This window comes from Sorex araneus, chromosome 1, assembly GCF_027595985.1.
Source record: "Sorex araneus isolate mSorAra2 chromosome 1, mSorAra2.pri, whole genome shotgun sequence".
Lineage (NCBI taxonomy): Eukaryota > Metazoa > Chordata > Mammalia > Eulipotyphla > Soricidae > Sorex > Sorex araneus.
In genome coordinates, this window is record NC_073302.1 from 215,275,711 (window position 1) to 215,290,084 (window position 14,374).

Genomic DNA, 14,374 nt, shown 5'->3' on the forward strand with positions numbered 1-14,374 from the left:
CACCCCAGCTGAAAACAGCCTGGCACAGAGTCCCTATATTTAATGATATTTATAGATTGATGATATTAATCATCATTGCATTATCTTTAATTATTTTTAACTGAAACACATGCTCTAACTTTAGTTATTAAACATTATATTAAAATAAGCATTTGTTTGCAATATGGTCTATGTTTTGATTTAATTAAGAGTTATTTTCAAAAACTTGGTCATAATAGCAGAAGGAAGTAAGGAAGGAAGGTAAATTCATTTAATTTCTGTAACATCCTTTGAAGTTGTACCGTGTGCTTCAAAAGAGTTTATTATAAGTCTGCTGTGCTCACTTTCAGTTAGCAAATTTTAAGACTTACTTATGAGTGTCATCATTTATATTTGCACACAAAGAAATGTGATGAATAATGCATATGCATCAATTAACCTTTAACAATCTCTCAATCCATTGTAACTCACCCTAAAATTATTTCAATGGCCCACATACATTAGTATATAAATGCATGGTGTTGTTAAGCATACTTTTCTGAGATGCAGAAATGATAGTGAATTTTCACTCTAACTGAGTACTATGAAATATGTTGCTCTAGAGAGATAGTACAGAGTTTAAGCCTCTTATCTTTCATGCAGCTGATTGGAATTCCTAGCACCACATATACGTCTTGAGGACCGACCCTGAGTGATCTCTGAGTACTGAACCAGGAGTAAGAACTACTTAATTCTTGATTTGGTCCCAAAGATAAACAAAGAAAAACAAATAGTAATTGTGCTGTTATTAGCACACAACACTCTTGCATATAATACTCCTGTACAGGAGCACAGAAATTTCCATGTAACGAACTACAGTTTTAAACCAAACTTGCCTCTTTTAAAAATTAATGTATTGAATCATTGTGAATTACAAAGTTAGTCAAAGTTGAGTTCCTGTGTCCCATGATGGAACACCAATCCCTTCAGCAATGTCTGCTTCCCTACACCAATTCCCAGTATTCCTCCTGACCCTCCATGTGTCTCTCTGGACGTTACTATTTTTTTCTTTTTCTCTCTTCCTTTTAGGCACTGTTGTTTATAATACAGTTATGGATCATTATGCTTACCACTTAACCTCCTTTTCCCACCCAGTCCTCATCCAGATTGATCACTTCCCTCTTTCACTGTCATAGTGGTCCCTTCCCTGATCTACCCCCATCTCCCAGAGAGGCAAGCTTCCTATTAAAGACCTGGTCTCCTGCTCGCCATTTCTTCTTGTCCACGGGCAGTAGCATTCACCCTACTGTGTTGTCTTCTTTTATATATTCCCTCATCTGAGTGAGATCATTCTGTGCCTCCTTCTTGCTCAGACTCATTTTACTCAGCATGATACTCTCCAGATTCATTCATGTAACAGCAAATTTCATGTTTTCATGATCCTGGGAGAAGTAACTTGTCTCTTTTGGTTTTTATTATAATATAATTATTCTACATTTCAATGTGCAGAAAAGTTAGTTCCATCCATCATGGTAGTGGAGTAGAAAAAAATAGCTTAGAATTTATTTTTATGGGGTTACAATTTACTACTACATTCTGAATTTGATTTTTATATTATTAATTGCATCACTTAATATAAATCTTTGTTCATTCAAATAAAATCTGTTTAGGAGGCCCACTATATAATGTAGTAATTTATAAGCCATATTAATATATATTCTAAGCAGTTTAAGGGAAAATATGAGCAAAATGTGCACATTTATTCCTAGTAATATAATGAGGAGGTAGGTGGGATACATGAGATAAATTTTATGTTAGAAGATCCTTTTCCCCAGAGAAAAATGTTATTAATTGAAAGATCTTGCAAAGAAAATTTCCTATTCAGCGTATTTCGTACTTATATAGTATGTTAATCGAATGTACTATTGACTAGGTTAGGTGGATAATACCAGTTATTTAGATATCCTGGTCACTAGTAAAGTGGACATTAGCTCATAAGAGAATAATAGGGCCCTATAATTTTCTTTTCTTTTTGGGTCACACTTGGTGATGCACAGGGGTTACCTCCTGGCTTTGCACTCAGGAATTACTCCTGGCGGTGCTCAGGGGACCATATGGGATGCTAAAAATTGAACTCCGGTCAGCCACGTGCAAGGCAAATGCCCTACCTGTGCTATTGCTCCAGCCCCAAGGCAATATTTTTTTTTAAATTTTATTGAATTGTGGACTCTATTTGTTCTTTTATCAATATTTAGAAATACATTTTACTTCAAAATAATTTAACTTCAAAATATGTCCTTTTGCTGTGTCATTCAGTTTGGGTCATTGTAGGTAAAGATTGGTAAAAGCCTTAACAGTTTACTTCCAATCATTTCATTCATATATAATTAAAAACATATAATATGTAATACATATATATGTATTACCCATAGATAAACTCCAAATAATATACATACTCTTTGAAGATTTTTCTTAAATACTACTCATTCTTTATGAATGAATATACCTTGAGAAATTGACATGTAAAGCTGAATATCAAATGCAAGGATACTAGAAGAAGATAGACATGAATATTGAGCAACAGACTACAACCAAAAACTTTACAGGAAAAATTCTCCTATAAATATAACTCAATCTGTTTCCTTTGAAAATTATTGACATCCATCTTGAATAAATGTTTAAAATCAGAAGACTAGCACCATGGAATTACCTACTACTCTTTTTTCTTTAATTATGGTATTAATAAAAGTTTGTAAGTAGGCGATGTTCCTATCAATTAAAAGTGTACAGTCACCTTATTCAACTCCCCTAGTTTCAAAACTGGTAAAATACATTTGTTTCAATAATAGTTTTTCATATTGCCTCAAAAAAATGCATAACAGATGTCTTAGAATTTCCTGTTTTGTTCCCAGAAACACGTTCATGGGTGTTAAATTTGTATTAGTGGAAATAAAGAATCAATGGAGAGAAATGAGAAACAGGGTTAAAATGTTTTCATATTTGGCATTGTAGTAATAACACAATGAATCAGTTAATGCATTCATTGTCTCTTATTTGTGAAGGCGCATTTTCCAAAATAAGTTTCTGGAGCAAAATTTGATCAATCAAACAAGATAAAAACAATATTTTTAGAAAAAAATTATTTTCTCATGGTCACTGTCACTGTCACTTTCACTGTCATCCCCTTGCTCATTGATTTGATTGAGCAGGCACCAGTAATGACTCCATTGTGAGACTTGTTTGTTACTGTTTTTGTCATGTTGAGTATCTCGTCCCCATGGCAGAGCCTGGCAAGCTATCTGTGGCATATTCAACATGCCAAAAACAGCATCTTTTGTATACCATATATTTTTGTAAATTAATCCCTATGGGGCTATGTTTGTTTACTATGTTTTGTTTTTTAAATTGATCCCTTTGGTGACTGGATAGCAGGTAGGGCTGTACTATTCTATACTGTTTACCTCCTAGGAGTGACCCCTGAGAACAGAGCCAATAATAAATCCTGTAAAACACTAGTTGTGTGTCCCATCAAAAATAAATAAATAAATAAATACTCTTGTTTAAAAATTACATAATAATAGGGCGGTCTATTTGTCCAATGCCATGAATTGTTAGTTAAAAAACAACAGCAAAAAGACTGACTTTTCCAGACCAGCAGAGGCAGCAGCCGGAGCAGCCGCAGCCTGCGCCCTCTCCCGCCCGCCCGCCCTCCGCCGCCCTCCACCCGCCCCGGGGTCTCTTTCCCCCTTCCTCCTCCACCCCCCCCTTCCTCCTCCGCCCGCCCGCGGGGCCCCCCTCGCCTTCCCGCCCGCCCCTATTGTTCCGCCCCCGGCCTCCCGCCCTTCCCCTTCCCGCCCGCTCCCCTTTTCCCCCTCAGTCGCCTCGCGCCTGCAGATTTTGGCTTTCACCCACCCCCACCCCCCGCCAGTGACCAAAGACTTGACCACTCAAAGTCCAGCTCCCCAGAACACTGCTCGACATGGACACCGGTGTGATTGAAGGTGGATTAAATGTCACACTCACCATCCGACTACTTATGCATGGAAAGGAAGTTGGCAGTATCATCGGAAAGAAAGGAGAATCTGTGAAGAAGATGCGTGAAGAGAGTGGTGCACGTATCAACATCTCAGAAGGGAATTGTCCTGAGAGAATTATCACTTTGGCTGGACCCACTAATGCCATCTTTAAAGCCTTTGCTATGATCATTGACAAACTGGAAGAGGACATTAGCAGCTCTATGACCAATAGCACAGCTGCCAGTCGACCCCCAGTCACCCTGAGGCTGGTGGTCCCTGCTAGTCAGTGTGGCTCTCTCATTGGGAAAGGTGGTTGCAAGATCAAGGAAATACGAGAGAGTACAGGGGCTCAGGTCCAGGTGGCAGGGGATATGCTCCCCAATTCAACTGAGCGGGCCATCACTATTGCTGGCATCCCGCAATCCATCATTGAGTGTGTGAAACAGATCTGCGTGGTCATGTTGGAGACTCTCTCCCAGTCCCCTCCGAAGGGCGTGACCATCCCGTACCGGCCCAAGCCATCCAGTTCTCCGGTCATCTTTGCAGGTGGTCAGGACAGGTACAGCATAGGCAGCGACAGTGCGAGCTTTCCCCACACCACCCCGTCCATGTGCCTCAACCCTGACCTGGAGACCCCACCTCTAGAGGCCTATACCATTCAAGGACAGTATGCCATTCCACAGCCAGATTTGACCAAGCTGCACCAGTTGGCAATGCAACAGTCTCATTTTCCTATGACGCATGGCAACACCGGATTCAGTGCAGGTTTGGATGCATCTGCTCAGACTACTTCTCATGAACTCACCATTCCAAACGATTTGATTGGCTGCATAATCGGGCGTCAAGGCGCCAAAATCAATGAGATCCGTCAGATGTCTGGGGCGCAGATCAAAATTGCGAACCCAGTGGAAGGATCTACTGATAGGCAGGTTACCATCACTGGATCTGCTGCCAGCATTAGCCTGGCTCAATATCTTATCAATGTCAGGCTTTCCTCGGAGACGGGTGGCATGGGGAGCAGCTAGAACAATGCAGATTCATCCATAATCCCTTCTGCTGTTCACCACCACCCATGATCCATCTGTGTAGTTTCTGAACAGTCAGCGATTCCAGGTTTTAAATAGTTTGTAAATTTTCAGTTTCTACACACTTTATCATCCACTCGTGATTTTTTAATTAAAGCGTTTTAATTCCTTTCTCTGTTCAGCGGTTAATGCTGAAATCCATATTTAGTTTTATAAGCTTCTACCCCCCCTTTTTTTTTGGCTCATGAATTTTTTTTTTGTTTGTCATGGAAATGTAAGAGTGGAATATTAATACATTTCAGTTTAGTTCTGTAATGTCAGGAATTTTTCAAAAAAAAATTAAAAGATGGACTGGAGCTTTTTCTTTGTGAATAGAAACTGGATGCCAAAAAAAAAAAAAAAAAAAAAAGACTGACTTTTATCCTTGTTAAGAAATCCTGGTCTAGGAATTAGAGCAATAATACAGTAGGTAATGCATTTGCCTTGTACACAGCCTATCTGGGTTCGTTCCTTATATGGCTATATGGCTCCAGGAGCCTCATCGGGAGTGAACCCTGAGTTCAGAGCAAGGAATAAGCCCTGAGCACAAAAAGGCATAGTCCAAAGGAAGAACAGAAAAGAAATACTACTCTGGATACGTGTAATTATTATCAAATAATTGCTTTATTAACTAAATGAGATAGGATAAAATCATTTAGAAGTCAATGCTTTTAAAATATAAATATATGTGTCTTTCACAGTTTTAAAAGTAAACTTCAAGAAAATCTTTATTTTTTAATGTCCTATGTAGTCACATGGTTTTATCATCATTTCAATATTATTGCTTAATGAATTCTAACAGCAAGTGAGATGGGCACATAGTTATACACAGTAAATAATACACAGTAAAATCTGCTATAAAATGTTATTATTATGCATAGTTTCCCTCTCCATTAAGTATTTAAAATAAAAATTGACAGTTCAGCTAACTCGTAATTAGCATAGCGGTGAACCAGATTTGTTTAGCTGTCCACAAACTTCATGGATACTTAACTAAGTCACTTCTGAGACAGCCATCTGTGTTATTTCAGTTCAGAAATATGCCTTTATAAACTGATAGAAATCCCTAAGTGCAAAAATTAAGCTCCACATCCCCGCTTATCTTGAAGGGCAACTTTTTGACATCTAATATAATGCTGCAAATATTCTATTGTTCCACATGAATCAAGTATATTGAGCATGAACTTCTGAGTTCTGACATCCTGCACACTGACCTCTGCGGGAGTCCTGAGATAGCATTGCCCTTGGTCATGAAATGCAATATGCCCGAACTGGAAAATCTATCTTTCATTTTAAATTGAATGACATCTTGAGGTCTTACCAGACAGGTAGACTTCCTCAGAGAAATAGGAAGATACAGTGTGGTTAAAAATATATTTCTATAAAACGTACGACACTGTTCTCAGTTAATCTTGACTATCACATTGAGTGCTGCCCTCAGTCCTCATCTCTACTAAAATAACCGTAAATAACATTTATTTAGACATGAAATGTGTCTTTAAATTAATTTATTAGTTTTTTGGGGGGTGGGTACACTTTGACGTGCTTGTGGACTACCCCTAGCTCTGTACTCAGAGAACCACGCAATGTGAGAAATCAAACATGGGCCTCTCACAAACAGGACGAGCTCTTAACCTATTGAGCTTTCTCTCCAACAGCTCTGATAATTTTGTAGTCTCTCCTCTTTTATACTTCTACTTCTTATTCTAATGCATGGCCATCAATTTAGTATCTCTTTATCTAATTTTTTAACACATTCAGTCTTACATGTATGTATGACTTACATGTATGCCTTGTTGTCATACAGGGCAGTATTATGTTCTTAAACTTTATGTAAATTTTATAAATATTTTACTTTCATGCGAAAAAGAATCAATATTTTCTAGATTTTAGAAACAACTTAAATATCTAAGAAATGGATCAACTGCTATTGTAACCTGGTATCTGTATATAGTTTTAATGAGTATAGAGGAGGTACATTAAATATGACACTGATCAGACACAAAATAGCAAGTTTAAACAGGAGATAATCAGCCCTCTTACAAGTTCTTCAAAAGAATCTACTCAAAAATGGTAATGACTCAGATTGAGTCAAAACACTAATTTATTATCAATGACTTTGAATCCAAAGTTGCAGTCTAAAGAGATATGCTGGTGACTATAGAAAACAAATTTTTCTACTATGAAATTGTAGAATATATATATATATATATATATATATACATATATATACTGTATTTCAAAATGGCATATCTATCTATCTAAAGAGAGAAATAGAAATAGAGGACTTAGAGATATGGTATAAAAACTGGCTAGACTTTGAACATAATATTTGGAATGAAGTATATATGTGGCATTTTATTCTCTTGGACATAATTAACCAGTTAGTGAAACACATTTTAAGCATTATTAACATGTGCATCACAGTTTGTATATGTGTGTGCTATGCAAGTAAGTTTTGCAAGTGTGTGATTTATTGTTTTTTAAATCACAATATGTTATTGGATTGTATGGGTTAGACCGAGTTGATATCAGAAAAGCAGTAAAGGACATTCACAGGAATTGACATTTAAGTTGAACACTACAACCAAGATTGGATAGCATGGCAAAAATTACTTTCAGGCTGAGGACAAAATTTGTAAAGTACAGAAAGGAAAACATTAAGTGTATTGCTTAAGAAATAGAAAGGTACTTTAACATATTAGAAGTATATAAGGACCTTGATAGATGGCCAACATATTAGAATAATGAAAGAATACCACTAGCTAAAAGTGGAGACATAGAAGAAACAATATTCATCATCTTACAATAAAAATATAGGATTTATTTTAATTGTTACCAGCAGCTACTTTGCGGTTTTGTAGTACATAATCTACTTTTAATTTTAATAATATCTCTTTGGCTAGTTTGAGAAGATTGAATTAATCAGAACAAGAGAGAGAGAGAACATCTAGTTCCCTGGGAAGATATTATGCTGATTTTCTGGAGAAATAGAGGAAATAAATATATGGATTTGAGATGAACTTTAAGAGGAATTTGGCAGGACATCTGATGATTTGAATATAGATGAAATAGTCGAAGCTATGAAGTCTGATGTCTGAGGTATGCCATGAGTCATGGTGTGTAAAGATCTCTGTTAAGATAGAGTGAAAACAATATACTTAGTAAGGAAGAAGAAAAAATATTAGAAATGTTAAATTGAGTTTCTTTAAGAATTGAAGCACAAGTATTGAGTCGCCAACTGCGATTTTGACATTTACAAGGCAGGTTTGAATACAATAGCATTATTGACATATTAATGACATGGAAACTTTTCAGAAAGTTCAAGGGAAGATTTAGAGGTCCCAGTATTAAACATCTAAATACCGGTATTATAGTATTATGCCTAGAGGTCTGGTATATAGTACAGGTGATAAAGCACACAGGACATAAGACTCTGTCTGCATGATTCTGACCCTACTTTGATACTCAGTACTACATATGGTTCCCCAAGTCCTCTCAGAATTTGTACCTGTGTCCTACCAAGTGAAAACCCCCAAGTAATAACTGATTAAATAAATAATTACTACACTAAGTATAAAAAGAGAAGTTTGAGCAAAAATAAAGTAAGAGACACCTATAGTGGGAAAGAAAAAAAACTATTATTGAAGAACAAGTAGCAGAAAGGGAGAAAATGAGTAATGATCTGATACTACAGATAGGTTAATAACATAAAGCAGAGGAAGAATTGTCCTGTGGAAAGAATTTTCAGCCTGTTTAATTAAAATTAAATGTGGGGATAGTAGATTGAATGAAATACCAGCTTGGAAAGAAGGATGATTGAGAGAGAAGATTAAACGAGCTGCTATGAAAAATTATTTGGACAAAGTTGGGTAAAAATGGAGACAAAGTTCTTAAAAATAGATGGAAGTCTAAAGCAAAGAGAAAAGTTTACATCATTGTGATAAAAGGGTATAACATGATAATGTGCTAAGATAAAATTTATCTGAGGAGATGGTAAAAGTTCAGAATAAAGGAGGGATATTGAAGAGAACAATTTCTGAAGATGATGAAGTGAGCATATATAAATAAATTATGTATATATTATATATATTGCTTTGTATAGGTCTAGACAGATGGAAGATATTTACTACTGTATTAAAAGAGGAGAGGTGTGAAATAAGTAATGTATATGTTCATAGATCTTTGCTGAGTCCATACGAAAATAAAAGAGTAGCTTTGTGTATTACTCCAATTTCTGTAAGCAATTAAGATATGGTTACTGTCCAAGAGCACAGCAAGTAAGAGTGGCAATAATTAAAAATGTAGGGGCATTCTGAAGAAAAGAGAATGAAAACCTGAAGGTTGGTGGAGAATGGGCACAGTCAATCAAGGCTCAGTGAAGTCAGATTTGTTACAGTGAACACACATCAGCAACACAGGATAGTCAGAATAGGAAGCTCTTTGCATTTCAGTGAGGTCATGATGCTGGTGGTCTCTCTCTGATCCTTTCTAGTGATGACAATGTGTGAATTTATGGTTGAGTAAAGGGACTTAAAATGACATAGGGAATGAGGATGTCAAGTAAGTTAGGAGAAAGCTATGAATCTGTTATCTTTCATACTGGAGTTACTGATTTTACTTCCCTGGTTTGTCAGCAAAATGGAAAGTTGGGAACTAAATATTAATTGAAAATCATAATGTGCAAGAATCAGAAATATGGATTTTTCAAGGAGCATGCTGTCAGAAGTATAATATGTTGAGACATGCAAAGAGCGAAAAAGCTGCAAGATGAGAGTAATATATTGGAAATAGTATTGGAGAGGAACTAATTTTACATTTACCCCTGAAGTCCCTAATATGACCCTGCATTTGTTTAGTTTTTGTTCAAAACTTGAAATATTCTGGGTTAACTCCCAGCGCTACTCTCAGAAATCACTCCGAGTGGTATTCAGGGAACATATGGGATGTCACAGATCAAGCCCTGGTCTGCCACATGCAAGGCATTACTTGCTTTACATTTTCTCCAGCCCCAGAATAACACACTTTTTTATTAACCATTGGGGCAACATGACTTCAAGATATAATAAAGTTTCACAAGGCAAACCAACTAAAAACAACTTTCCAAGTATAGTTTTAGAATCTCATAGACAATAAAATTATGGAACTGGAATTTCAGAGGCAAATGAGGGGGGTTAGTTAGAAAGAGAGACTATATTAAGAGGAATATTGTTAGACTGTGCTGCACTTTGAGCAAAGATTTATTTATTCATGAGTGGTCATACTGAAAGATTGTTCCTGATATTGTGTATTATCTTAGATAAATATGGGTTTATAAGACTCCAATAAAAATGGAGACTAAAACCTACCACATAGTTAATACTAGAGGTTAAGTGTGTGTCTCTCTTTTTTTTTAATTGAGTCACTATGAGATACACAGATACAAAGCCTTCAGGATTAGATTTCAGTCATACAATGTTCCAACACCCAACCCTCCACCAGTGGACATTTCTCACCATCAATGTCTCCAGTACCCCTCCGGTCAACTTCCCCACCCAGACCCACACTCTGCGACCTTCCTCTATGACAGATGCAGGGACTTTTCTTTTCTCTCTCCCCCTCCTCCTTCTGCACTCCCCTTTTGGGGTATGATTTACGATACGGATACTGAGAGACCAACATGTTTGGTCCTTTACCCACTTTCAGCACTCATCTCCCATCCATAGCAATCCCTTCCAACCCTCATTGTCATCATGGTCCCTTCTCTACCCCAACTTCCCTCTCCCCATCACTTGGGTCAGGCTTCCAACCATAGACTGATCCTTCTGGTTACGCATGTCTTTATCCTGTAGGCAGTCTAATTCAGAAGTTGTACTTAAGTATGTATACCCATGCCTTGTAGGGATGAAAATGAACATTTCCAAGCTATTTTTTTCTTGGAGAAGGTCAGGTCCTACTGGATAACAATCAAGTCACCTTGGTTATATTTATTCTGCTGATAGTTGATAGGGCCAGTGATCTGATTATCATATGCATCCCTTTACCTCCACTGCTACCTTTTAACTCAGGCCCAAACCAACATTCCTGTCACTACCACCACGTCCATCATCACAGCTTCTTCCTCTTACCCATGGCCGCACACTTACATTCTAGGTAGGCTCTACAGATTTTAATTGATATCACATAGGGAAAGGGTCATATTGATTTAGTTCACCTATAATTTGTTTTCATTTATACCACACTTTCCTCTTTGGTGTAATTTTCTGTCAACAGGAAGGAGTGGGTTTCTGATACATCAGATTGCTCCTCTCATTAACTAACTGGTTGCAGCAGATTTGAATAACTCAGAACGCTCAGTGGGTTAGTCACATTGACTGCCATCTAAGTCATGTAGACTTTTGGAAGAATCATTAGTGGGTTGTTTTTAGAATACAGAGTAGCCAGCTAAGAGCAAGGGATTGCATGTCAAGTCTAATTTCAGTGTGTTTACATATGAGTGAAAAAGCAAGTTCAAGAAATATATTTTTAAACAACAAAAGTAAAAATTTCAAGCAAGAAAAATAAATCAATAAAAAACTGTCTGTCTGGTTTAGACAAAGAATATAATTTAATTGTTTTTCATCGATATTCCTTAAGTAGCAGGAACTAATATAATTTGGATTTAAACCTCTCACTTCAAAGACTGATTACTCTTTCAAATTTGCAATTGCATTTTCAAATTGTAATGCTGAATAATTTTGCATCCCTACTTTAATTCTTAGCACACTTTAATTAGCCTGAAAAATTCAGAAAACTGCTTGCTTGTTCAATTCTTGCATAGCCAATGGAAGAAAAAAATATAGTTGTATTATTATTTATACTAATCACATAAATAAATTGTTTCAGAGACAAAACTGCTAGAAACTTCTAAGGTAATCCTTGCTAAGGACAATACATTCTTTTTTCTGAAATGCAAATAAATGCAGTTTTCTGTTTTATGCATGGTTGATGAACAGAATTTTCATGATCAGAATAATTAATTTATTCAGTTTATAAGTTATTCTCATCTATGTATTCCACAATGAAATGTTTTATAGCTTCACATTTAAGTGGTTCAAATTAATAGTATCATTACTGAGAACTCTTGGAAAATTTGAAAATTTCATCATTAAAGTAGAACTAAAATGTCAGAGGGAACAATGGTGATACAAAACTAAGTTGACTAGCCTACAAGGACATGGTTAGAATTTTGACATGTTTAAATTTCCCTTTGTATTAAAGATAGAAGGAACATAACAACTGCAAATGCAGAGTTTATTATTATTATCAGCTGAAAAGCATGTCTTAAAATATCAGTATATGAAAGGATTTTTTTTAAGTGTAGGTATATACTTCTAATAACAGTAAGCTATACATTTCCATTGTCCGCAGGCATTTCCTTGTGATTTTTTTTATTTGTATCTGTGACAATTATCAATACTCCTCAGTTTTTACTATCCAACATAAACTTACATCTAGAAAAAATAAGGATATATTAATCATAGTAATTTCAGTCAAAACTTATTTTACATGTCTATGTTATATGACAAAATTACATGCATGATACTTTCTACAGATTCTGACATGTAAATATGAGCTAAATAAGTAATTGAAAATTTAGATAGATGTCCCTGTGCTTTATGATGTAATTAAGTTATCTTAGAAATAGTATATTTGATTCATTCTATAAAAGATGATATGGAGTTCTCCCCAAAAAATTAAAGATAAAAGCAATATTACTCCTTCACATCTATCCTCCAAACACAGAAATATTAATTGGAAAATACATGTACATGGCCAGAGAAGTAGTGTAACTGGAAGGATGCTTGCCTTGCAGAGGCTTGACTGGGTTGGATCCCAGGCGTTCCTGTCAGGAGTCATCCCTAAGCACAGAGCCAGAAGTAAGTCCTATGCACTAGCAGGCGTGCCCCTGCCAAAATAAAGCAAAACAAGACAAATATAGTTGCTTCATTTTGTTCATAAAGCAAATATAGTTGCTTCACTTTGTTCATTATTATGTACAATAATCAGGACCCAGGAAAAGACAAAAGCTCAATATCAGATGAGTGGATATTGAAATTAGGGCATTCACACACCATAGAGTTCTACTCAACAATAGAGAAAGGTAAAGTCCTGTTTTGTTGCTGTAACTCAGATGGTACTATAAGATACTACATTAAGTGAAATAAGTCAGAGAGGACAAATGCCAGATCATCTTAATCACATGTTGTGCATGCATAAATGAAGCAAGAGAATGGATAATATATATTTAAAAAAGCACACAACACTTTTACTGACGACAGAACTATGGTTACCAAAATAGGAGAGAGAGGGAAGTGAGGGAACAATGAAACAGTGAAAATGAATGGCGCCTACACTTTTTGCTTTTTGGGTCACACCCGGCAATGCACAGGGGTTACTCCTGGCTCTGCACTCAGGAATTACTCCTGGTAGTGCTAGTAGTACTCCTTGTAGGGGACAATTTCGATGCCGGAAATCGAACCTGGATTGACCGCATGCAAGGTAAACATCCTCGCTGCTGCACTATACTTTTAATACTACTATAAGTAGATAAAAATGCTAATATAATAAAATATATAATAGAACAATATTTAATTTTAATTTTAGTGTTAGTAGGAAATGAATAACAATAAGTAATATGTAGAGAACAAGAAAACCATAATGCCTATCATTTCCTTTATACTAGAAAATTATTTTAGATATAATTGAAGGCACAGGAAAACTAGAGGGAAGTAAGCAGTGCAGTCTCACAGAAAGAGCCAACAGGCAGATTTAGGCAAGGTCTCCAATATCCTACAGATTTCTCATACAAAAAGCTGTGCTATCAACCTGTACTTCTAGAAGCTGAAAGCTTCTGGTAGAAGGAGATGCTGAAAGTGTGGTTGAGATTGCTTGAAGTAAAAAAGGGTTGTGTCAGAAAGAGCACCTGGATAACATATGTTGCCCCTAAATTTCAAGTCTACCCATCACAGCATGACACTCAGCGTATCACGCAGGTGTTTCTGCTGGCCCTAGAGCCAAGCATCACACCAATGAGTCTAAGCACACAAGACCATGCGTTGCCTATTGTGTGTGTTGTGTGTTTGAGTGTGTGTGCCTGTGTGTGTGTTGGGAACACACCTAATGATGCTCCTGCCTCTGCTCTCAGGGATCACTCTTGGCGGTGCTCAGGGGACCATATAAGATGCCGGAGATCAAACCAGGGTCTGCCACATACAAAGCAAATGCGCTTCCCCCTGTACTATAGCTCCAGCCCACATCTGATTGACTTTTTATAGAATTGCTATGTAGCATAAGTTTATCTATTTGTAAGTTGTT

General features: G+C 36.5%; 2 protein-coding genes across 2 annotated transcripts in view; both read left to right on the forward strand.

Moving 5' to 3' along the window:
* The window catches only part of LRP1B (LDL receptor related protein 1B), a 1,943,003-nt gene that overhangs the window by 1,088,709 nt on the left and 839,920 nt on the right, over window positions 1-14,374 (forward strand). The window lies entirely within an intron of this gene.
* Window positions 3,721-5,382, forward strand: LOC105943127 (poly(rC)-binding protein 2-like). The gene has a single exon (XM_055124032.1). It carries the CDS (start codon window positions 3,938-3,940, stop codon window positions 4,997-4,999), a length of 1,062 nt encoding a protein of 353 aa, XP_054980007.1. The 5' UTR covers window positions 3,721-3,937; the 3' UTR covers window positions 5,000-5,382.